Source organism: Podarcis liolepis (genome assembly GCF_965112155.1).
Source record: "Podarcis liolepis genome assembly, chromosome: Z".
Lineage (NCBI taxonomy): Eukaryota > Metazoa > Chordata > Lepidosauria > Squamata > Lacertidae > Podarcis > Podarcis liolepis.
The window spans coordinates 35,613,298-35,640,026 of record NC_139570.1 but is presented as its reverse complement, the minus strand read 5'-3'; the positions used below and the strand labels follow the sequence as shown (position 1 = coordinate 35,640,026).

General features: G+C 44.7%; 1 protein-coding gene across 2 annotated transcripts in view; it reads right to left on the bottom strand.

Moving 5' to 3' along the window:
* Positions 1 to 26,729, bottom strand: part of ABL1 (ABL proto-oncogene 1, non-receptor tyrosine kinase) — a 126,234-nt gene that overhangs the window by 56,837 nt on the left and 42,668 nt on the right. The window contains exon 1 of one of the 2 annotated variants that reach the window (XM_083485021.1): positions 12,886 to 13,277. The exons of the other annotated variant lie outside the window; for it this stretch is intronic. Coding sequence (XP_083341147.1) covers positions 12,886 to 12,970 — 85 coding nt within the window. The 5' untranslated portion in view covers positions 12,971 to 13,277. Of the gene's footprint in view, positions 1 to 12,885; positions 13,278 to 26,729 lie in introns of those variants that run through there. 2 annotated transcript variants of the gene reach the window in all.

Sequence of the window (26,729 nt, the reverse complement as noted above, 5' to 3'; positions counted from 1 at the left end):
TTGCTCTTGGGTCTGATTCAGAAGCTCCAGATGGTGCAGAATGTGGTGGGCAGACTGCTGATGGGGGCATCTGGCTGACAGCACATGGCACCATTGTTAAAACAGATGCACTGGCTGCCCATCTTCTACCAAGCCAGGTTCAAGCTATTAATTTACAAAATATTGAACAACGTAGATACAGGGTGGTTCAAGGACTGCCTGAACCCGTGTATCCCAGGTCAATCACTGAGACCACCTGCAGGAGGGTTGTTAGTCATTCCCTCAATTGGTGAGACTCATTTGACAAGAACAAGGAGCCAAGCCATTAGTTTTATTGGCCTAGTCCTGCGGGATACTCTGCCAGTAGGGATTCAGCAGGCACCTTGTTTCAGCGTTTAAATATCTGCTGAAAACATTTCTATTCCACCAGCCCTATGCAGGCTATTAAGTATACATATTTCCACAATAGCTAATTTCTGATGTTAACTTTTTTTAGTATGGTTTTTCATTTAATCACGGAATTGTAGAGATGGAAGAGACCATGAGGGTAATCTAGTCCAATGCAGGAATCTCAACTAAAGCATCCATGATGGATGGCCACCCAACCTCTGCTTAAAAACCTCCAAAGAAGGAGAGTCCACCATCTCCTGAGGAAGCCCATTCCACTGTTGAATTGCTCTTACCATCAGAAAGTTCTTACTGATATTCAGTCGGAATCTCCTTTCTTACAACTTGAAGCCACTGGTTCAGGTCCTGCCCTCTGGAGCTGCAGAAAACTAGCTTGCTCCATCTTCCATGTGACAGCCCTTTAGAGACGGAAGATGGCTATCATATCACCTCTCTGTCTCCTCTTTTCTAGGCTAAACATACCCAGCTCCCCCAACTGTTCCTCATAAGGTTTGATTTTTAGACCCCTGATCATCTTGGCTGCCCTCCTCTGCACAACTTCCAGCTTATAAGTATCCTTATTAAATCGTAGTGCCCAGAACTGGACACAGTACTCAGTAGTTGTGGTCTGACAAAGGCAGAATAAAGTGATACTATGACTTCCCTTGATCAGGACACTAGACTTCTGTTGATACAGCCTAGAATAACATTAGCTTTTTTCGCTGCTGCATCACACTGTTGACTCATGTTCAGCTTGTACTTTTCAGATTGACTCCCCTCAAATGTCTGCTTTTTCACTTTTCCACTACAGCGAATCTCCACCAGACTAGCTTTAGCACATTGCAACAAGAACAAATATTGGTGCACTTTTTGAGGACTTGCACATTTCCTTACAGCGCCACCATTTGTGGATTGGAGTCTCCACGGTCCCAAAGGTGCAGCAGGACTTTTGTAGTAGCTGGGAGGTGAATCCCATGGACAAGAATGTGGCTTTCCTTCCACAGAAATGGGAGGAGGGCAGGGTGGAACTGTCTCCCTGCAGGTGGCCAGGCGGCGGGCAGTATATATTTACTGTGGTTGTAAACCACTCTGGTATATATGTATGTGTGTGCATGCATGCATGAATGTGTGAATAAAATGTGGGCTTCACCACAGAGCTTTGGCTTCCAGTATCAGGCAGAGGTGGTGCCAAATTTCCTAAATATCACATCACCATCATGCACCTGTGACATCAGACACAGGTGTGATCTGCTCAACAGAGATAGGCAGAGTCTTAATCTATCAAAAGAGAACATACGGCCAGATCATGCACCCTGGTGCCCAACACGAAGTCTGAGCAACTCAGCAAGGATACCTCGCCGGTATTCCAATTTCCTGCTTTAAGATTGCATCCTGTTATGCATGCTCAATGGAAATCAGAGGGGAAAAGAAATCAATGCACGCTCACTGTGCACATGATGAAGTCACAAATAACTTGCTACAGCGACCTCTCTCTCTCTGTCTCTCTCTGTTTGTTTGTTTGTTTGTGTGTGTGTGTGTGTGTAAATAAATATTGTTACGGATCCTGCAGGCATATGACCTTTCACACTTGTGAAACACATCTTCCCATGACACTACACACCCAGTTTCATTACAACTGGGTGTTTCTTTTAAATGGGTGATAGGCAGGAGCCAAGCCTTTTGTGAGAAAGCAAGATACTAGATTCACTGGGGAGACTGAGGAGATGGATGGATGGAAAACACACAGTCTGGAACCAAACAAAGCAGCAGAAGGCCTAGGAAGAAATGCATAATGAAGGAGAGAAAGACAGGGACTTATTTCCCCCTTCATGCAAAACACTAACACACCTGTCCCATGTTTAACAAAAGCTGTTTAGCTTCATCAAACAAAATAAGAGACACCTGTCTGGACAACAACAGTTAGCATGAAATGCATGTCATTTGTAAGGGAAGCAGTTTGATGTCTGGCATACTCCAGAGGTTAGGGTGAGGAAACAAGCTAGGAGATGGCTCAAATGCAAGTGGAGGAAAGATCCGGCTGAATGCAACTGAACAATGGTGAGGGCTCATCATTGGGCCTACCTAGTGGGCAGTGAAGCCTGCAAAGAAGGCTTACTTTGCTGCTTCCATTGCATCCGCATTGTGCTGTTCAGAAGCTTTCCCAGGTCGTATGGGGCCTGCTACAGTCTGACCTAAAAGAGGTGGTAGAAACCAATGGTAGCTCACTGTGACTTGTTTGCAAAGCATTTTGAGGATAAAACTGCTTGCATCCACCAGGATCTTGATTCTGCTCAGTGGGGTGTACAGAGCATTTCCTAGTCCTGCTGTGTTGGATGAGTTTCAGCTTGCAAGGCTCAAGGATGTGGACAAGATGTTTGGATTGGTCAGGGTGACCACTTGCGGAATGGACCCTTGCCCCACTTGGTTGATAAAAACTAGCAGAGAGGGAGCAGTTGGCTGTGCCAGGGAGGTGATTAATGCCTCATTGCGAGTGGGGGTGGTCCCTCCTTGCTCGAAGGAGGCAGTGGTAAAACCGCTCCTCAAAAAAAACCTCCCTGGATTTGGAAAAACTACTGGCCAGTTACTAATCTTTCCTTCTTGGACAAGGTACCTGAGTGGGTGGTCACAACCCAGATCTAGGCACTCTTGGAGGAAACTGATTTTCTAGATCCATTTCAATCAGGACTTAGCAGTTTTGGCACAGAAACTGCTTTGGTCACCCTGTATGATGACCTCTGTCAGGAGAGAAACAGAAGAGATGTTGCGGTAATTCTCCTCAACCTCTCAGCAGCTTTCAATACCATCAACCATGGGATCCTTATGGAGTGGCTGTCCGAGTTGGAAGTGGGTGGCACTACTTTTGGTGCTGAACAAGGTTCTCCACTCCCAGTTTATCGTAAATAATGTTTTCACACATACCCTTGTTCCTGTACTGCTAGTCTTGAGCTGTGAACAGTTTTGGGATACATCTACACAGAACGACAGCACACAAACTAAAAGCAGTGGTAACTATTTACAGCAATCCTCAAACACTCCAGTGAAGCTCTCTGAAGTTTCAGATCTGACAATAACAACTTAAGAAGAGCCATGCTGGATCAGGCCAATGGCCCACCTAGTCCAGCACCCTGTTCTCACAGTGCCCAACTAGATGAGCCAACAGGAAGCCCCAGAACAGGATCTGAGTAGAAGAGCCCTGTCCTCTCTTGCAGTTTCCAAACTGGTATTCAGAAGCATGATTCTCTCCAACTGTGGAGGCAGAGCATAGAAATCATGGCTAGTAGCCATCTTCTCAACCATGAATCTGTCCAATCCTATTTTAAAGCCATCCAAGTTAGTGGCTGTCACCGCCTCCTGTGGGAACAAGTTCCACAGTCTAACTACGTGCAGCATGGAGAAGTATTTTCTTTTATCTGTCCTGAATTTTCCAACATTAAGTTTCATTGGATGTCCCCAAGTCCAAGTGTTACCACAGAGGAGGAAAAACATTTTTCTATCCACTTTCTACACACCATGCATAATTTTATAAACTTCTATCATGTCACCTCTTACTCAGATTTTCTCTAAACTTAGGTCATCTCCATGCCCTGCATTTAAAGCATTCCTAAAGCACTTTAACAGCCATGGAGAATCTAGGTAAACATTTGTTAAGGTTGCTGGAACCTGTAAGTCTGTGAGGTCAGCATTCTTCACAAACTACAGTTCCCAGGATTTCTAGAGTGGAAGCTCTGTCTGTTAACATGGAACTAGAATGCTTTTGTTATAAGAATTATAAGGTCTAAGATATAAAATAAATGTTCATAAATGTACCAGGCAAAGACAGATACACACACCCCCACATGTCTGAAACAGTATAGGAAAACAGTCCTAAAGCCATTTTGACTCTTTCAGTCACCTCAAATATTCCTGTGCAGTTTGGATGGGAATAGGAAAAGCCTCCCTATTGTCTCTGTGCTCACAAAATCCTGCCTTAAGGGCACATTTGGGTATGAATAGGGTAAGCCTGTTACCTGGATTCAGGAACTAAAGTATTAACCATCACAAAAGTGTAGCCAGACTGTCCAGGTAATGCAATCAGTGACCATTATCAGGTATCCTGGCCTTAGGATTCTGCTGTAGACCGCCCCTTCTGTGATGTATGTATGATGTATTGGGGGGTGGCCTTAAGCTTACAGGGAGGCAATTTCAAAAAGTCTATATAAGGGCTTGCACACCATTGTTCTGGGTTGCTCCTTCCTCTTGCATGTGGTGTGAGGACCCTGTTGCAACAGTTCAATAAAGATCAGGCTTACTAGCCACTTTGCTTCTCAATATTCTCTGGTTCTCCTCTGTTATTTTCTTCTACCGATAGGGAACCCACTTAAGGACTCTCTATGGGCTCTTAGATACCCCATAAGGGAAAGGGAGCAGATTTTGTTTACATCACTTTAAATGTATAGTTCGGGTGTGACTTAAATATTCCAAAATGCTGCAACCTTTCTGCATTAAGGGTTCAAACAGCACAAACTGTGCGCTTTTTTGGTACTGGATTTCATCTGTTGTATTTTGATCAGAACTGAATTTGGGTGGGTGGGTATAGATAATGCTTCATTTCTCCCAATTACGGAAATTGGAATCTGGCTCAAAAACATATCCTTGCAAATCACGTAGAGAAAGAGCCCAGCATTTTCTAAGAACCACAGCAAACGTCAAATCTGCACTAGGCCACTCTGGGGTTACTGTAACAAGATACTTTCACCATACAGGAATGTCTACAGAATCTAATGGCTGGCAGTGAAAGAAATCACTTCTCTGGTTACAAATTTTTGGGGTTTTTTTTTAACCAGGACGCACTGAATTGGGGAGGGTTCCCCAACAACCACACCTTCTCTGCTCCATTTGAGCTAAGTTTTTACAAGAACTAGCGTTTGCTTTGATGGAAAAATTCTCTGCTTTAAAAGTAACTTGTGTTTTAAAATAAAAATACAGCGAGAGCAAGTTAATTTTATCCTCTCTTCGAGACATATGGATGCAGTTCGTTTGTTGGGACCACATCTGCAGTAAGAACAGACAGCACCCCCCCCCCCCCCGCGCATCTGATCTATTCCTTTTCACAATGCAAAAAGGGGGTGCGAAGAAGTATCCAAACTGGGAAGAAAGAGGAGAGCTAGCAAGGGTGGGAGCTGCAGCTGTCAACCATTTGGTTCTTCAAACCTCTTAAGATAATATTTACCAGGTGGAATCAAGCAGGAAGGGAGGGGGGAGAGACAACCCTTGTAGAAGCCATAATGGGGGTGTTTTGATTAAGCACCACAAACACAGTAGTTCCCCAACTTTTTTCGGGCCACTACCCCCATGGTTCCATAAACTCATCCCCAGTGCCCACTACCCTACCCTAGAAAAAGCATTGTTCAGAAAAAGAGTTTGCACAAGCCACTAAGGAAGATACCAACACAATAAAATTAAAAACAGTAACAATTGCACATTTAGTAAAAATCCAGTTCAAACTTCTCAGTTTGATTAATTCAGCAAAACCGATGACTTGATCTAGTGACACTAGCTTTTCAAAGTCTGATACTCCAGCAACCCCTGCCTCCCCCTTGCCTCTCAGTGCCTCCCCCCCCCCATGAAATTCCACTTTGGAAACCACTTTGTTAGGGAGCAATATTGCTTGAGCTAGCAAGGATGGCTTAAAACAAAAACAAAAATCCACCACAATTCACAAAACTATTTACCCACTAGGGATGTAGGAAGATGCCTTATGTGGAGTCAGACCCTAGGTTCAGCTAGCTCACCATTGTCACTCTACACTGACTGGCAGAAGCAGCTCTCCAGGGTTTGGGTCTGGGAGTTTTATTCCAGCCCTACTGGGGATGCCAGAGATTGAAGTTGACACCTTCTACATGCAAAACAGGCATTTTTACCATTCATCTATGCCCCCCCCAAAAAGAAAGATTCTAGTCATCATGGTTCTGAATAAAGAGCTGAATTAAGAATATATGAAGCTGCTTCATATAAAATCAGACTTTTGGTCCATCTGGCTCCATACTGTCAACACTGACTGGCAGTGGCTGTCCAGAGTTTCAGGGATTGTCTTTTCCCAGCTCTACATAGAGATGCTGCTGGGGATGGAACCTGGGACCTTCTGTATGCCAATCAGATGCTCTGCCACTGTGGAACTGTCCTTCCAACTACTTCTTAACAGTAGTTATCAAAGCTGTTTTTGACACAAAACATCTAATACACTGCCACGATGATTAAAACACAACATTTAGCCCAGTTGAAACCCAATAAAACTTTTAAAAGAGCAGAGCAAACAGCAATAGTAGGATCAACGGGTCTAGGCAGACTAAAGAATGTTTTTGTCAGTCTCTGAAAGGGGATGAGCGAGTCTCCCAAGAGGGAACATTTCACAACCTCAGGACAAAACTGAAGAAGCCCAGCTCCTGGCGAAACCTAATTGTGTGTCACAAAATGATGGTATCCTGAGTTCAGCATTAGTGACAGATCTCAAAGTGTGTGTGTGTGTGTGTGTGTGTGTGTGTGTGTGTGGATGTGTCTTTCATATTTCCCAAGATGTTCTTGCCCTACACTATTTCCATCACTGTTTTTTCAGCTTTTTTCCACCCCAAGGACCACTTCCCCTCTTGGACAACCTTCCAGGGGCTGCATGGCACCAGTGAGGAATGGGATTAGAGGCAAAAAGTGGACGGGGCAACCAATGCAAATCTTTTCTAAATATCAATTTGTATTAAAAGATTTTCCATGAGTAACAAAAGTACATTCAGTGTCTCTGTTTTCAAGTCATAGAGTATTTCATACAAGCCAATTACAGTCAATTTGAGACCTTTTTGTTGCTGGCAATGTGGGGCTGAGGGAGAAAGAGAAGTGAGGAGAGAGGGGGAGAAAAAAGAAGCAGGGTGAGAGGGATAGTAAACTTTCATTCTTTATGAAGAAGATGGGGTGGGAAGTCAATAAGAAAATTTGGATGTTTTTAAAAAATGTATATGGTGGTAAATGCCTTAGAATGTTTTTGGAGACTTCATAAAAATGTTATTTTAAAAATCCTTTCATCCTTTACAGAGTATATGAGTGGGGTTTTTTTGCAAGTGTTGCGTGGATAGGTGCCTTATTTTTGCTAGCAGAGGAGAGATCAGAGGGCCCAGGGCATGGTTGGTTGTTGTTGATTGGCTGCAGTGTGTTTTGATTGGGGGTGGCAGTGTTGCTGGGTTAAGGTAACCATATTGATTCGTATGTGGGGGTTTGGGGGGGGTCATAGTCTTCTAGGCGTGTGTATGTGATGGGGTGAAGGCACCCTCCTTTGTTTCTCCCTGTGATAGTTTCAGTTAGTTAGTTGGTTTTTCTAGTAGGGCAGTTTCCCAACCAACGCAACTCTTAACCTCTGAACCAAGGGCTACGTTCTGCCAGGGCAAAAATCAGAGGTTCTCTACCCACACCCTCCCTATAAAGGCAAAGCAAGAGGCACAGTCACATGGTCACTATGCTGTGATAAATTCCACCTGATTGCTGAACGGCAGTGTCAGATAACTCAAATAAGCTACAAGGCTTTGATCAGTATATACAGTTTGTAGTTTAGCAATTCATCACACCTTCCACTTGTTTATTCTGTCTGCTGAACAGTCAGACAAGGCTTGAGAGTTTGCAGTGTCTTTCATATCCAGGTATGGAATAGAATCATACAATTGTAAAGTTGGAAGGAACCCCAAAAGTCATTTAGTCCAATCCCCTGCAATGCAGGAATCACAGTTAAAGAATCCCTGACAGATGGCTTTCCAACCTCTGATTAAAAACTTCCAAGGAAGGAGAGAGTCCACCACCTTCCGAAGGAGTCCGTTCCACTGTTGAACAGCTCTTACTATCAGAACATTCTTCCTAAGGATTAATCAGAAACTACTTTCTTGTAATTTAAACAACAATAACAATTGGAGTAATGTTTTCTACTGGTGTTTCTGTAATGCTTAATTATCTCCATGCAGACAGTGGCTACATCAAAGGAGGGCAATAAAGAGGCCTGGCACTGGAGGAAGTTGAAGTCTTGAAACAAGAAACATTCAAGTCTCAGTTTGGGAACCTCTGCTTAAAACTCTTGAGCATGGGTAGGCAAACTAAGGCACGGGGGCCGGATCCGGCCCAATTGCCTTCTAAATCCAGCTTGCAGATGGTCTGGGAAGCAGCGTATTTTTACATGAGTAGAATGTGTGCTTTTATTTAAAATGCATCTCTGGGTTATTTGTGGGGCATAGGAATTCATTCTCTTTTTTCTTTTCCAAAATATAGTCCGGCCCCCCACAAGGTCTGAGGGATAGTGGACCGGCCCCCTGCTCATAAAGTTTGCTGACCCCTGCTCTTGAGAGACCTGCAACATGGTGGGGGACACACCATGTGCTTTCCTTGACAGAGAGAAGTCCTCAATTTAAACGGCTATCTGGCCATAAGAACATAATAAGAGGTTGGCTGCTGGATCAGGCCAAAGGGGACCCATACAGTAAAGCATTCTGGTCCCAGTGGCTAAACAAATGCCACAATGGGAAGCCCACAAAGTAGAACCTGACTGCAGCTCCACTCTCCCCAGTTGTGATTCCTAGTAACTGGTATACAGCGAGAGACTGCCTCTGAGCATGGAGGTTCTGGTACCACAGTAGGTCTGAACATAGGGAGCTCTGCTGGAATGAACCATCAAGTCCAGCACTCTGTTCTCATGATGGGCAACCAGATGCCCAAATGGGAAGCCCACAAGCAGGACCTGAGCCTGACAGCAACTCTTGCCACTTGTGACTCCCAGCAACTGGTATTCAGAGGCAGATTGCCTCTGCCTGTGGAGGGAGAACACAGCCATTGATGGCCTCCATGACTTTGTCTAATCCTCTTTTAAAGACATTCTATTGGTGCCCACCACCTTACATCTTATAGGAAAGTCTGGGACAGCAGAAGAGGCCCTGAAGTTGCTCATCTGCAGTTAGCACCAGGACAGCAGGCTGAACAGGCACACAGCTATGGTACAATAGAGCAGGATCTATCCATCTATCTTTTTCTATATACATACCCTTACAGATATGGAGTGAGAAAATGTGCTGTATTTCTTTATAAAACAAAGGGAGCTAACCTTTGGACTTTCAGATGTTGCTCAGCTAGAACTCCCATCCCATTGACTATTGGCAATGCTGGCTGGGGTTTATGGGAGTCCAACAACATCTGGAGCATTTGGCCACCCCTGCTTCATTCATTATTTCTAAATTTGCCTTTTATGTAAATCTGTGTCTCCTTTTGTATTATGCATTTAAACATAGAAAGTTTCTTTATATAGAGTTGGATGATTGGTCCATCTACCTCAATATTGTCTACATTGACAGCCTGTGGCTCTCCGGGGTATTAGGCAGGTGGCATTCCCAGCCCTACCTGGAGATGCTGCTGGGGGTTGAACCAGGAACATCCTGCATGGAAAGCAGATACAGGACAGTCATACCTCATGTTATGTTTGCTTCAGGTTGCATCCTGTGGTGACCCGGAAGTACCGGAAAGGGTTACTTCCCAGTTTCGCCGCTCGTGCATGCACAGACGCGCAAAATGACGTCATGTGCATGTGCAGAAGCAGCGAATCGTGACCTGCGCGTGCACAGACGTGCAGAAGGGGGTTGCGTTCCTTTCAGGTTGTGAACAGGGCTCTGGAACGGATCCCGTTCGCAACCAGAGGTACCACTGTACTTTAAATTCAGCCTGGAAACAAACTGGCAACCAATATAACTAATGCAAAACGGCTGCAAGTTACAATGTTCAAACTGCTTTGAAAGCTAAATTGATCAGCTGATTGTTGGTGCACATAGATTTTCACATGCTTCTAATCAATGATAACTGCAAGCCCCCTTTCGGCCAGCCATGTCTCTCTCTGCCCCACACCCCACTTCAGATGTAGAATAGGTGGCATTTTCTTGGCCTAGCCAAAACAACCAGGTAGCATTCATTAGTCACAGAGACTGGAAGGTCCTCACCACTGGCATGGCTATTCTAGCAGCTTTATTTTGCCCCAGCCAAAGTTTCTGGACAGTCTTCAAGAACAGTCCTACACACAGAGAATTACAGTGGTCTAGTCAAGAAAGTCAATGGTCGAAACATAATGGCAAGCATCTGTTGGGTTCCGACAGCCTGAAGAGCTCTAACAGAAGCTTAAGAGTACGGTGTGTGCCAATTATGGCACAACTGCACTGGCTGCCGATTAGTTTCTAGGACCAATTCAAAGTGCTGATGTTGACGTATAAAGCCTTATACACCTCAGCACCTCTATACCGTATGGACCGCCTCTCCTCATACAAACCAACCTAGACCCTGCACTTGTCATCTGAGGCCATTCTCTATTTCCCCCCTCCCAGAGAGGTTTGGAGGGTAGCAACAAAGAACAGGCCTTTTCTGTGGTGACTCCCTGACTATGGAATGCTCTCCCCAAAGAGGTTCACCAGGCGCCATCATTACATGTCTTTAGGTACCAGGCAAAAACATTCCTATCTACCCAGGCCTATGGCTATTAAATAATCTATGGCATGTAAAAGTGTGGGGGAGGGGACTATTATGATGATGATTATCTTATTATTATTATTAGTAGTAGTAGTAGTATTATGCTGTCTGTCAATATGCTTTTAATTTGTTTCTATCATTGATGTTGTTTAATATGTTTTTAATGCTATACTCCACCCTGGGATCTTTTGATAAAGGGTGGTACATAAATTGAAATATATTATTAATAATAATAATAATACTCTGTGGAGCTGTTGAAGGGATCTTGACCCAGGACCCTTCAACCCTTTCCCAACCTAGATAGCTGGCTATGGAACAACATAGCATAGGGTCCCAATTCTTAAGAGGCAGATCTGCATTCCTAGGTGTCCGGTATTCCTTCCTCCCATCCCTTTCACCTTAATGTTCCATAGAGCCAGTGCCTGATAATTATTTTTTAATGAATGCTCCTATAAATTTTTCGCATTACAAATGTGTTTATTTTTCTCCCAGCCCTGATTCTTTGTGTCCCCGCTCTACTCCAAGTAGAACTTACGTTAATGGCAGACAACTGTTACAATAAGATGGCATTTTTTTCTATTTTTAAAAAAGCAGAATTGACTGAGAAGATGGAAATTTTGAGTAAAGGGGGGGTGCCTTTGCTTTTGCTCGGTGTTGAAAATCAAACTCAATAACTGCTGGAACCCCAGATATAACAAATGATTACAAGCAGGCCACAATTCCTGCCCTGAAGGTACTTATTAAGATCTGCTTTTATGATCCACTTTTCAGAACTATTTTTGTGGAGAATTCACTGGCCAACCTTCCAAGAAACAGATATTGCTGACTGGCTCAAGGAAGTCACGGGGACTCATTTCCGCTTGCTAAACTGATGAACAAGAGGAGGCTCCTGGCATGCATGATGTTTGTATATGAGCCACATCCAAAAGCCTCAGCCAACCCACTGTCCAAAGCCCTAGAAGAAAAGAAGAGAAAGCCATGGTCTGCTTGAACAGTCCAAACAATGCCAGAAGAGAAAGAATAAAAAATCTGGATGGGGGAAAACGTGCCATTGATCCCTGGGGGAACTGGGACAAAAGGTTAAAGAACTTGACCAAGTCCAAATGAATAATTGGTGACACAAGTTGAAAACTGAATCCTGAGCTCTAATATTCCAAAGGAAGAGTATAGCTATATTACCAATTCCTTACACTATTGGTATGGATTTTTTTTTAAAAAGGTTGTCTTTTCACTTCTAGATCTTGTGCAAGGCTTTTTTTTTTAAGGTCTTGTGCTGATCTTAAGGACATGTCCCAAAGAATATATGTGAAGTTAAAAGATGTAGAAGGCCAACAGAAGTGAAGTTTAAACGATGCAAATAAAATATCTGCGTCAAAAAGGAATAATTAAAAAACAAACTAACAGCACTACACAACCCCAAGACACACGTACATATAAACTTTCTGGATCAATTGATGCAAAACTCTCTTCAAGAATGGGTCTCACTTAAAATTCTTCTTCAAAGGCCCGGGTGGCTTCATCCTCTCCTCTGAAAAGCAACCTCTTGGGCTGCTCCCGGCAAGAAAGAAGCCCAAGGCACAGATATGTGGTTTTGTTACCAGATTGTCAGTGAGCTCTCGTCAGTTTCCAACCATAAATGGAAGAGAATTGGACACACTTTTTGTACATTGTGGTTAATAAAAATCACCTGGTTTGAAAGTTACACAGAAACTGCTTAAAAAATAAGCTTCTTCTTTGATGCCGCCAACCCCACCCCCAACAGCTCCCCCTACCCCTCATGCAAGGACTAAAACCATCAAGTGGAGGCTAACTCTGGGGAAGGGCCCTCTGAAGTCCTCCAGCACAGTCCCCTATCAATGCAGCTGGCCCCTCTCTGGAAAAGCACAAGCACAATTGAACAGAGGCTTAGGCAAAGTGAGTCTGGAGTTAAGAATTCTGCTTTTGTGGGGCCCTCCTGACAGATTAACTACTCCCTCTCCTCCCTCCCACCAAATGACCCTGCAGCTCTGAACTCACCTTCCAAGTAGCAACTGGATGATGAAGAGAGACCCTTTTTCGACTTGCAACCCACTAATTTCAGGCAGATCTCCAACATTTTCATCGGTTAGAGCAAGGCCCTTGGTTTTGTAGGCTTGCTGTCTCCTCCCCTCCTCCTCCTCCTCTTCTCCTCTTGAAAACTTCACACAAAAGTTCCCTCCGGTACATACACACACAAAAAGGCTACAAATCCAGCCTTCATTAAAAAACTGTTAACTGAAGAAGTCAAAGCAGTGGATCATCCATTTTTTATGATTCTTTGATTTTCTATTATGATGAATTACTCCAAATGAGAGCTCCCAAATTTTGCCATCCCACTTTCCAGCTCCGTCCTACATCCAACTCAAGCAGAGGCTGCATACATTCAACTGCCAACAAAGGGCCCCCTTCAGGCTTTGGTTGTCTGACTTTGTGACATCAGGAAAGGAACGCCCATCCCATGTTAACCCCTCATGGCTCCGCTTTCCAAGCAGAGGAGGGGAGGAATGAAACTAACAATTTCAGTTTCTTTCGAGTTTCTCACTTTCCAAATCCTAAATCCAGTTCTCCACACTTCTGCAGCGATCTGCGATTGTGAAAATTCATCAGTGTTTTAGGGTCAGTATCTCCTAACTGCAATTGTGAAAATTCATAAGTGTTTTAGGGTAAGTATCTCCTAACATACTCATTTCTGTATGCAGTTTTGACCAAGACCAGACACATTTTTGCAAAGCAACTCACCTTAGTTAATGCATTTTTGTATATTATCTTCATTAATGTACAGTGGTACCTCGGGTTACATACGCTTCAGGTTACATATGCTTCAGGTTACAGACTCTGCTAACCCAGAAATAGTACCTCGGGTTAAGAACTTTGCTTCAGGATGAGAACAGAAATCGTGCTCTGGCGGCGTGGCGGCAGCGGGGGCCCCCCATTAGCTAAAGTGGTGCTTCAGGTTAAGAACAGTTTCAGGTTAAGAACGACTTCCGGAACAAATTAAGTACTTAACCCGAGGTACAATTGTACACATTTTTCTAATTTGTGCATTTTTGTTTTTTATTACTTATTTATTGCATTTATATCTCACCTTTTCCCCCTCAAGGAGCTCAAGGTTCTATATCTCCTCATTTAATCCCCACATCAACCCTATGAGGTAGGTGAGGCTGAGAGGCAGTGACCAAGGTTACCAAGTGTGGATTTGAATTCTGGTCTCTCCCAGGCCCTAGTCTGACACTAACCACCATACCACAGTGGCTCTTTATTAATACTTACTGCTTGCATGGAGTACATGGTTGCAAAATTCAGAGGAGTGTGAATTCTGAAAGATCATTGTGTTCCAGTTCTTGTACTGGTTCAACAAGCATGAACTGCTCAGCTTCTTCTTGAAAGGCTAAGAAAACTGAAATTCTCCCCCACACTTCACTAGAAAAGGGTCAGCTGAGACTCTACAGGTGGTGGCCTCAGCCCTTTAGAAATTCTTAAGGGGTGGGTAGTGGGTAGACATGTTTAGACAACTATCTGTTGCTTTCTAGCTTCACAGCAGCATGAGAGAGAAGTTCTCAATTATTTTTTTCTGGAGATGGTAAAACAGAACTCAAAGACAAAAAAAGTAAGAATATAGTGAGAATATAGAAGCTAATCCTAATGGAAGCCAGGAGATTCGTCTGCTCCCCCCCCCAAAAAAAAAACTATGCTGAAAGAAAGGAGTCCATATTAGGAACGTAAGACCAGTCCTATAGGATCAAGCCAATGGTCCCTCTAGTCCAGCCTCCTGTGCTCACAGTGGCCAACCAGGTGCCCCTATAGGAAGCCCTCAAGCGGGACCTGAGTGCAACAGCACTCTGCCCCTCCTGCAGTTTCCAGCAACTGATATTCAAATTTATTACCACCTCCAACTGCAGAGGCAGAGCATAGTCAGCATGGCTAGTAACCATTGATGGCCTTATCCTCCACAAATTTGCCCAACCCTCTTCTGAAGCTGTCAAAGTTGGTGGGCATCACTGCCTCCTTTGGGAGTGAGCAGTGGCGTAGCGTGAGTTGTCAGCACCCGGGGCAAGGCAAGTAATTTGCGCCCCCTAACCCGGGGCAAGGCAAGTAATTTGCGGCCCCCCCCAACCCCTAACCTGCCGATCTGAGGCAAGTTGCCGCTGGCGCTGCCACCCAAACGACGCCGCTTGCCCGGAGGAGGAGGGGGGCAGAGAGGCGAGGAAAATGCAACATGGCCCAGCAGCTGCAGCAGCAGCGGCGGAGGCGGGGCTGTGAGGAGGGGCTGCCTGGTGCGTCCTCCGCGGCCCTGACGTGCAGGGACTGCGACGAGCGCTGAGAGCCGCTGCCTGCCGGACACCTTCAGCCCGGGCGCGCGCACAGCTCGTCGGTTCCGCGAGACATGGGGCTCTGCTACAGCCTGTGCCCGAGGCTCTTCGGCGACTCCGGAGGCAGCGAGCGCGCCCCCCCAGATGTTGCGCCCGGTGCGGCCGGCCCCCCTTGCACCCCCCACGCTATGCCACTGGGAGTGAGTGCACTGTGTGAAGAAGTCCTTTCTTTTATGAAATAAATGAACCTTTCTCATTAACCTGTCTCTGTTATCCATGAGCTTTATCCTTGCTATACATATTTAGTGTGGTACTCATCCACTCGCTACTCTATCCACTGGATAGATTTTATTCCGTAAACCACCCTGATAGGATGGTATATAAATTCAATAATAATAATAGTCACAATCCAGCCACAAACTGGTAGCCACCAGTGCTTCTCATGGAGGCTGACAAATAGCCCTCCCCTTCCACATGCAGCTGCTGGGTGACCTTGGGCCAGTCACACTTCTCTGAAGTCTCTCAGCCCCACTCACCTCACAGAGTGTTTGTTGTGGGGGAGGAGGGGAAAGGAGAATGTTAGCTGCTTTGAGACTCCTTCGGGTAGTGATAAAGCAGGATATCAAATCCTCTTCTTCTTCTTGGAAAAGCTAAGTATGTGTTCATTAATATGTGAAGAGAGTGAGCACACTTTCTCCCTTTCTGTCTGTCTGAGTAGGTGGGTTAATCTGGGTGGGGAAAGTGACCAGAGAGAGTGGACCCCACAGCACTGGGCCAAAAACCTATATGGTATATCATAACATTTTTCAAATAATGCTTTGTCAACAGTGGGGAGAGGTACCAAAAAACAAAACAAGACTGAATATTATGTAACACAGAGCATGGGGCAATCCTGACCCTCCCAAGTTGAGGACAGCAATTCTGGGAAATTGCAGCGTATTCACACTGCAGGGAGTATCACAAGAGCATATCCTGAAACTGAGCAATTCTGACCCCTCCTGCTTTCCATAGCATGAGGTCTGTCTACTGCTGCAGCTGCAGGAATGCAGAATTCCATAAGAATTCCAGTGGAATTACTAAATGGGATTACTAAGACTGCCCCTATTAACGCTCAAGAGAGGGACAACAAGGTTAACACACTCCATGCCGAAGAAAGGAAGATGAGCAGGAAATCTGAGCAGTTTTGTGCTTCGATGCCAGCTTCTCCTTCTTAAAGAGCCTCATGGCTCCCTTCCCTCAAGCCCAAATTAGAGCGATAAAACCGGGAGGGAAAATTTGGTTTCCACTACTTGCAAAACCAAAAAATCTAGGATGGGTGGGTCTCTTTGATATTCCAGATTTCCTTTTCAAGAGCACAGATATTTCCATCAGCTACTTGCGTGCTGAATCCAGGTCGCTTAAGATTCTCTGTTTTCACAACAGATTCAGACATACAGAGATGTTGGGCATGTGATCCCACTTCTGCCAAACTAGTCTATTCCTAACTTTTGTGTCATAGCCACTAGGGGTAAGCCTCAGCTGAGAAGGGCCGTAGGTTAGTGCTGAATCAGGCCAACAGCCCTTCTAGTCCAGCATCCTCTTCTCACAGCAGACAACCAGATACCCATTAAGGGCAACCTGCAAGCAGGACCTGAGTGCAGCATTCTCCCCTTCCTGTGGTTTCCAGCAACTGGTATTCAGAAGCATTGCTGCCTCAACTATGGAGGCAGAGAGTAGCCATCATGACTAGTAGCCGTTGATAGCCCTCAACTCCATGAATTTGTCCAATCCTCTTTTAAAGCCATTCAAGTGGTGGCTATCACTGCCTCCTCTGGGAAAGAGTTCCACAGTTTAACAATATGCTGCATGAAGAAGTCCTTTATTTTATCTGTCCTGAATATTCCAGTGCTCAGCTTCATTGAATGCCCACAAGTTTTGGTGATAAGAGATAGGGAGATAAAATTTTCTCTATCCACTTTTCCATGCCAGGCATAATTTTATAAACTTTTGTCATGTAATCTCTTTTTTAGACTAAAAAGCCACAAACACTGCAAATTTTCCTTGCAGAGGAGTCGCTCCATCCACTTGATCATTTGGGTTGCCCTTTTCCTTGACATACCCTGTTACAGACAGCAGCACTCTTCACAAACTCACTCCTCCAAGCGGGGAGGAAACAGTTAATAAAAGCCTTCTTCCAGAGTTAAGAGGACCAAGCCTGAGCGATCAAATTACATCTGAGGAGGGAGAAGAAGTGGAAGAAGAAGAAAAGGAATAGAAAATATATGCCCGAACTTTTGCACAAAGTGTTAGACACAGCAGGGATGCGGCTTAAACAAGGAATAAGCCATTATTTCTCCGGAGTTGTCTTGAGGGCAGTTGAAAGAAACACACACACAACTTGCCAGCTCAGATCTTTTCAGATGCATTTCGACTGAAGGGTGTACAGTGAAACATCCCCTGCTCTCCATGTCCCCCTCCCCCAGCTTCCAAAACAGCAGTTGCAAGAATTATTAGGGAATAATAGCACCCTTCCCAAACCCACATTTAATGAGGAGCCCCTTTTCATTCCAAAAGGTTATCCAAACAAATGTTCAGCCGGGGAAACGGATCCAGCAGAGCAGTTTTGCTTGATCCAAGCACATCTTGGAAAACAAAAGCTTGGATGACATCAGGATGCAAGCGAAGGCCCCAGGCCTGAAGTGGAGTGGGTGTAAGAACATAAGCGCCTTGCTAGATCAGGCTGCAGGGAGCCAACCACATGCCCCAATGGGAAGCTTAAAAGGTGGACGGACATAAGTGCACAATAGCAACACTCTCCCCACTTTTGATTCCTTCAGCTGGTATTCCAATGTATTGCTGGCCCCCAACAGGAGAGGCAGAAAAAAAGAAGAGCTTTGATGCTAGATCAGGCCAAAGTGGGGCAACCTAGCCTAGCATCCTACTCTCACAGTGGCCAACCAAATACCCCAATGAAAGCCTACAAGCAGGATATGAATACAATACTCTCCCCACCTGTGATTCCCAAAAACTGGTATTCAGAGTCACGTTGCCTCTGACAGTGGAGGTAGAACATAACAGCCCTGTGGGATCAGAGCAAAGGCACATCTAGTCCAGCATCCTCTCCTCACTGTGGCAAACCAGATGCCTCAGTGGGAAGTCCACAAGCAGGGCATGAGTGCAAAAGCAACACCCTCCCCACTGGTGATTCCCAGGAACTGGCATTCAGAAGTATCACTGTCTCTAATAGTGCAGGTGGAAAATGGCCATTGGGCACCATGTATTTGCCAACAGAAATGGTGTCAAGGCCCTCCTGTCTTCCACAGATCCCACTTCCTGCTGAGCTCAGCCTAACCCTGGCAAGTTCCTCCGGTCTCCACAGGACTCCTCTCTCTCAGTGATGGACCTGCCTCTCTTTCTGTCTTGAGTTGCAAACAGCTGAGAAAATATTCACATTCTTACATACCCTAGAAGGGGCTTTGCTTCTCTCTTCTGAAGCCTACTTGAAAATCGGGGGTGGGGTTTGCATTTAATATATATTTTTGTTTTAAGAGCTGCAGCTTTGCTTCTGATGAACTGCAGCGCACAAAAAGTTTATGAGATAAAAAATGTTTTAGTCTTTAAAGGTGCCACAAGACTCATTGTGTTAAAGGGGGGGAGAGCCTTAAGGACTGTGGCATTAAGTCAGGGGTGGGGAACTTTGGGTCTGCGGCCCAAATGCAGCCCCTCAACACTCTCTATTTGGCCCTCAGTACTCTCCCCAGGCCACACACCCTCCCTGCTTTGCACCCAGAGTGTTGTTAGGGCTTTTTGGCTGACTGGATTGCAATCCTTGCACTCAAGAGATCTTGCTTGCCTGGATTTATTTTTATTATTTTATTTTATTAAATTTCTATCATGTCTTTCCTCCAAGGGGCTCGAGGTGACAGCATACATGGTTTACCCCTCCCCCTTCTACCCTCACAATAACCCTAAGAGGCAGTGACTGGGCACAATGTTACCCAGCGAGATTCATGAGTGACACTCTAACTGCTACACCACACTGGCTATTGTTGGATAGAGAAGGATGTGATTGTGTAGAAATTAGCCTGCCACAGAAAGGTAAAATTTGCATTCACTGCTCTGCTCATTTTTGCATCTGATCCTGCTGACCCCTGGCATGTGGCCTTCACAAGGTTTCCCAGAAAGGAATGTGGCCCTTAAGCTAAAAAAGCTTTCCCTGCCCCTGTGGTGAGCCACCCTGCCAAAATTGTAGAGGGTTTCCAGGGCTCAGACTGATGCACAGTCAAGTTAAGGTCAGCAGGTGATGGGAACGTAAGAGCCCTGCTGGATCACGCCAATGGTTCATTTAGTCCAGCATCCAGCTCTCACAGTAGACACCTATGGAAGCCCACAAACAGGACCCAAAAGCAACAGCAACACTCTCAACACTCTCCACTTGTGATTCTGAGAACGGTAGACGTATACTGTCTCTGACAGTGGAAATAGAATGCAAGAAGAGCCTGGCTGCTCCATCGGGGCAAGAGCCAATCTAGTCCAGCATCCTGTTTTCACAGTGGCCAACCAGATACTCCAGTAGGAAGCCCACAAGCAGGACCAAATAGCAAGAGCACTCAGTTCAGTAGCATTACTGTCTCTGATCATGGAGGCAGAGTATAGCCATCACAGCTAGTAGTCATAGATACTCTGTTCCTCCAATCCTCTTTTAAAGTCATCCCTGCTGCCTCCCTGTGGGAGTGAGTTCCACAGTTTATGTGCTGAATGAAGAACTTCATATTATTTGTCCTGAATCTTCCAACATTCAGCTTCATTGGATGTCCACAAGTTCTAGTGTTAGGATAAAGGGATGAAAAGCTTTTCTCTATCCACTCTCTCAGCGTCAAGCAAAATTTTATGCACTTCCATCATATCTCCTCTTACTCGCATTCTCTCTAAACTAAAAAGTTCCAGGCAATAACAGTGAGAAAAGTTCCACTGAACCGCAAAAGCTCATACAGGATAAACACAACAAATAACTTTGACTTTTGTCAAGAAAATTGCTTCTTTGGAATGCTGAGCCTTTCTCTCCTCTCATCACGTTTCATGGGCGATGAGCCAGAAAATAGCTGTAGAAAACACAGTGTCCAATGCACTTGGGGGCTAAGAATATTTTGTCATGTGATAGGAGTGCACATGGTAGTGTTGTTTTTTAATCAAACTTGCCTCCCACCACATCACACTTTCCTAGAGAAATTACAGGGCTCTATTTTACACTTTATTCAGAGGCTACAAAGCCATCCCTTGCTCTGTGGCGATTTTTAGATTCAGGATTTAAGAGCTCGTCTTCAGTGCAGATCCAACCTCGCTCATTTTGTGCCTCATGTTCAGATCAACAACTACCTTCTTTCCATTCTGCCTTGGTCAGACTCCACCTGGAGTCCTGTGTCCAGTTCTGGGCATCCCAGTTTAAGAAAGATATTGGCAAGCTGGAAGTTGTGTAGAGGAGAGTGACCAAGATGATGAAGAGTCTGGAAATAAAGCCTTGTGAGTAATGGTTGAGGGAGTTGGGCATGTTTAGCCTGGATAAGAGAAGACTAAGAAGAGTTATGATAGCCATCTTCAAATATCTAAATGGCTGTCAAGTGGAATATGGAGCAAGCTGTTCTTTCCTGCTCCTGAGCATAGGATTCAAATTACAAGAAAGGCGATTCCGAACTTTCTGACAGTAAGATGGACTCTCTTGGAAGGTGATGCATACTCCTACGTTGGGGGTTTATAAGCAGAGGTTGGATGGTTATCTGTCAGGGATTCATTAATTGTGATTCCTGCACTACAGGGAACAGGGCTAGATGATCCTGAGTTCCCCTCCAACTCTACAATTCTATGATTCTATGGGATACGCTGGTCAGGGAAATGACTGAGAAAGGCAGTAGAGAGAGGCTTGTGTACCTCACTCTGGATTTTGTTCTAGATTGGTCCATCAAGCCAATGTAGTTGCCAACTGAAGGAATAAAACTCCAATTTTAATTTTAATTTTTTTAAGTATGCAGAGGAGGAAATCCAGAGTTATGAAAGCCTGGCTGCTATTCTGCTAAGCCCCAAGTAAAGACTTCCCTGTCACTGTTGCCTCACCTCAGATCCTTTATTTAAAAGGCTCTGTTACCTGGAAGTTGGCCAATGAGGATATTCCATGTGTGAAACACCCTCCTCAGGACTTCTTAAAAGGAGATTTATGAAAGGAGCTTGAGTGATTCCATTTTAAACACACTCCCTGTCCTCTTCCTCCCCACGCCCTGCCCCAAAAAGGCAGGGGGGAAGAGGGAACCCATAAAGGCACATGGAAGACTCCAAGGCATCAAAGAGGTTGGAAGGGGAGAAAAAAAACAGGGTTTGCTAAGCGTGAAATGGCCACCACATTTTTAAGATATGAAGTTTAACAAAAAAACCAAAAAACCCTCAAGCCATAGATAACATTCCATTCATACACCCAGCCCAGTGAAATCAATGAGGGAAGTGATTCATGGATTTAAGCAACAACTCATTTAAAAGACATCAGAGGTGCCCACAGATTCTTAGGCATTTAGAGCCACCTCATAGAGTTCACTGCCATGCAAATTGCTCACAACAGTTTATGATGATGACAACGATGACGATGATGATTTAAAGCTTTTTTTGGGGGGGGCCTCAGCTCTTCATCAGAAAGCTTCCTATAATGTTTTACATAAGGTAAAGGTAAAGGTACCCCTGCCCGTACGGGCCAGTCTTGACAGACTCTAGGGTTGTGCGCTCATCTCACTCTAGAGGCCGGGGGCCAGCGCTGTCCGCAGACACTTCCGGGTCACATGGCCAGCGTGACAAGCTGCATCTGGCGAGCCAGCGCAGCACACGGAACGCCGTTTACCTTCCCGCTAGTAAGCGGTCCCTATTTATCTACTTGAACCACTAGGTTGGCAGGCGCTGGGACTGGGCGACGGGAGCGCACCCTGCCACAGGGATTCGAACCGCCGACCTTTCGATCGGCAAGTCCTAGGCGCTGAGGCTTTTACCCATAGCGCCACCCGCGTCCCTAATGTTATACATACATTCAGAAAAAAAGGTGAGGGAGACAGTCCTGGCCCCAGTAGCTTACAATCTAAAATATGCAATACCAAAAAGAAAAAGGGATGAGGAGGGCAGAGGGGAAATGATGCAATGGTGTCTCGACCTGTTGGTCAGCTCAGCAGCAACTGGTACTGCCAGATTCTCTTTGGATTCTGTACAAAAACTGGGGAGAGGGGGGATTCCAAGGTGCTTGGATCCTCAAGGCAACCACTTGCGCTCTGGACCCTTGCACCTCTTGGCTGATAAAAACTAGCAGGGAGACGACAGCTGGCTAGGCCAGGGAGATTATTAGTGGCTCCTAGCGAGAGGGGCCTGTTGTCAATCTCCCCTTGTAGGAAAGGGGCTTTTGGAGGAAACTGATCCATTTCAATCAGAGTTTAGGCCCAGTTTGGACACAGAAAATGCTTTGGTCAGCCTGCATCATGACCTCTGTCGGGAGAGAGGCAGGGGAAATGTGTCCCTATTAATTCTCTTCATCTTCTCACTGGATTTTGATACCATCGACCATGGGATCCTTCTGGGGCAGCTATTCAAGTTAGGGGTGGGTGGCACCATATTGCAGTGGTTCCAGTCCTACTTTGATAGTTACTTACAGAGGATGTTGCTTGGGGAGTGCTCTTCGGCCACATGGAGCCTTTAATGCAGGGGTTACTCTAGGTTCAATTTTATCCCCTATGCTGTTTAACATCTACATGAAAACACTGAGTGGAGTGAACCAGAGTTCTGTAGTACATAGTCAGCAATATGCAGATAACACATAGCTTTCCTTCTCCTTTACATCTGCAAGTGAGGCAGTGGATGTGCTGGACTGTGATCCTGCCTCAGTAATGGACTGTTGAAGTCAACAAGTTGAAGCTCAATCCAGATAAGACTGAGGCACTGTTAGTGGCTGGTTCCCTAGACCAGATGGATGAGAGGTTGCCTGCTCTTGATTGGGTTACACTCCCCTTGAAGGAGTGGGTACACAGCTTGGGGGTCCTTCTGGATTCTTTGCTGTCACTTGAGGCTCAGTTGACCTCAGTGGCACAGAGTGCCTTCCATCAGTTTCAGCTGGTGGCCCAGCTGCGTCCCATCTGGACTGGAATAGCTTAACTTCTGTTGTCTATGCTCTGGTAACCTCTAGGTTAATTACTGCAATATATTATATGTGGGGCTGTCTCTGAAGACAGTTCAGAAACTTCAGCTTCTGCAGAATTCTGTGGCCAGAATTCTGGCCCACCAGGGCAAAACAGTCTGAGCATATAACACTGATCCTGATCCGACTACACTGTCTACCAATTAATTTCCAGGCACAATTCAAAGTGCTGGTTTTGACCTATAAAGCCTTAAATGGTTCAGGACTGCAATATCTCAAGGACCGCCTCTCCCCATATGAACTGACCTGGACCCTGCAATCAACATAAAAGGCCCTTCTTAGTGTACCTCCTCTGTGAGAGGTTCGGAGGCTGGCAACAGAAGAATGGGCCTTTCCTGTGGAGGCTCCCCACTTATGGGATGCTCTGCCCAAGGAGGCTCTGCCTGGTGCCTCTGTTACATATATTTTAAGGTCAGGCAAAAACATTCTTCTTCTCCCAGGCATCTGGCTAATTGTACAATCTATGGCCTTTTAAACTGCTTTGGCGTCTCACTATGTTACACATTTTTGCGTTTCTATATTCATCTTGTGATCCTTGGGTGAAGAGCGGAATAGAAATTTAAAAAATAAAGACAGACAGACAGACAGATTACAACACAAAAAGAGCCTGCAAGCAGGACCTGAGTGCAACATCCCCTCTCCAGTTGCTGTTTCCCTTCATCTGGGGTTCAAAGGTAGACTGCCCCTGGGCATGGAAGTTCTGCTATCACAATAGATCTCCTTAGAAGAGCCAGGCCAAAGGGAGCCTATCTAATTCAGCATCCTGTTCTCACAGTGGCCACCAGATACCCCAACAGGAAGCTCAAAAGCAGGACCTGAGCACCACGGCACCATACTCCTCACTTGAAATTCCCAGAAACTGGCATTCAGAAGTATACTGCCTCCAACAGTGGAGGCAGAGCACTGCCATCATGGCTAGCAGCTTTTGATAACCTTATCCTCCCTCTTTAAAAAGCCCTCCAAGCTGGTGGCCATCCCTACATCTTGAGGGAGCAAATTCCACCCTGTAACTCTGAGCTGTGTGAATAAACACTTTCCTTTGTCTTTCCTGACTGGAAATGCTCCATCACAAAAGCTTCCCTAAATGCTTTTCCAATACAGATTCCACGTGAAATTCTTTCAAATCCTTCCCTCCTTCTCCTCTTACTTCTTCATAAAGCAGCAGAGAACCCGAGAAAACTATGGCCTATTTCAAAACTTGCTTCCAGTAACACGGGTTTTGTTTAAAGGGAGTGCATTAAGTGAAACCAGCTGTCCTGAAGGGGTTGGTGCCATCTGGGGCTCGATGTGTGAGGCTGGTTCTTCAGTGATATGAGAATATTATTTCACCACTTAATATGAAATAGGGAATGGAAACGTACCACCTGAGATCAGTGTTCAGAACTGCATGTACCAAGGTCTCCATGTGCCTGAGGAACTTACAGAATATTTTTGATGCTCATTCTGGAATGTAGATATAATGGAGAAAATAGTACATAATTTGATATTTCAATGACTAGATCCTTCTAGTCTTTTTTAAATACGATTCGGCATTCTTTTACTACATATACAACAGAACAATCACTTTCAAGACAACCTTTGTCACGTGTCTAGCAAATCTGGAATTATGCTTGAAAATCAGATGTTAATATTCTTTACTTAAACCCTTGTTGTTTTAATTCATGTGCCCCTTTTATAATTTTGTTTTTCACCTTTTAGTTTTCATCTGTTGTTATATCTGTTCTCTCAGTTTTATGTCCATTATAAAATGAAATAATAAATCTGTACCAAAAAAACCGCACCAGACGAATGTTAAGATCCCTGGGTTTTCAATAATTCCTGCTGAAACTGGTTAAAAGGGCACCTCCTCCATCACAGCACAGCTCAAGAAAAGAAAGGAAAAGAAAAGAAAAGAGGGAGGAGGATAGGCAAAGATTTGCCAAGAGGTAAATGCGTGTTTTGGTCTCTCTGGTGACTGTTTTGGCGCCTAGAGGATCAGATGATCCGAGTCACATGAGATGCAGCTTTCACAAGGCCTGCTTGCAGAATTGAAGGCTGCTAAATTGAAAAAAACTGACAATCGCAATTACGGAGGAAGGGACAGCTTTGGAACTTGGAAACCCACAAATGGTGTTGTAAGGCAAGAGACAGTTCAACGAGAAGAGATGTTTACAAAGTCAAAGTGCAACAGAGCTTTTTAAGAATCCTTATGTTTTAAGGATGGAAGAGCTTCACATTCACACTTTTTAAAAAACAGGAGCAAATCTGGGTGGTTGCCTCAATTTGGTTTGTTTGTTCTTCAAAAACTGGGGACTAATTTAGAGAGTAGCCAGTTCTTGATGAGAGGCTACTAGCCACAATAGTTATGTTCTGCCTCCATGGTTGGAGGCAGTAATGCTTCTGAATATCAGGTGCCAGAAATCACAGGTAGCGAGAGTGGTCTTGCTTGCATATTTCTCATAGTAGCATCTGCCCAGCCATTGTGGTAGGACTCTTCTGATGTTCTACCTCCAGTATCAGAGGCAGTCTGCCTCTGAATACCAGTTGCTGAGGATCACAAGTAGGGAGAGTTGCTGTTGCACTCAAACCATGTTTGCGAGCTTTCCATAAACATCTGGTCAGCCACTGTGAGAACAGGGCCACTGACCTGATCCAGCGGGCTTTTCTTATGTTCTTAAACCTGTTTGTCATTAAAAAGCTGCCACCTGCCTTGTTTACTACAACACAGAAACTGGGTGACTACCCTTCTCAAAGCAAGTTATATTTTCCTTATCCCCATTATTTCACTGGATATGTTTCATATCTACAACCCAACCCAACGTCTTTAAAGTCAAAATCATACACCACGTGACGCCAACATAAAAAAAAGTACAATCATCAAATTAAAGCAAAGATGCAGGGCTAGTTATCAGCAACCATTTCTGATATTCTGAATCACTCTGAGTTTGTGCTGAATTGTAATCACTACAAATTTGCCCTTTAACAACCTGGGAACAGTTTACCTACAAAATCTCCTTATCCCATATAAGTCCACTGAAGCGCTTCAATCAGTGGAACTGGCATTGTTATAGGTGCCACATAATACCCATTCCACATTTGTAAGAACTTGATACTTTAGTTGTGGCAGAAGCTATACCTTGGAACTCCTTGCCTATTGATATCAGGTAGCAGCTTTCACTGTACTCTTTTCAGTGCCTGCTAAAAATATTCTTGTTTAGACAACCCTACCCAGATACTCAGAAAATTGATATGTGTTTTAAACAGTTTTAGCCTATTTTTTTAAAAACTTTTTGAATATCTTAAATTATTTTTTCCCCTTACTGATAATTTTATTGCTTTCTCTTTTTTGTAAACTGCTTTGA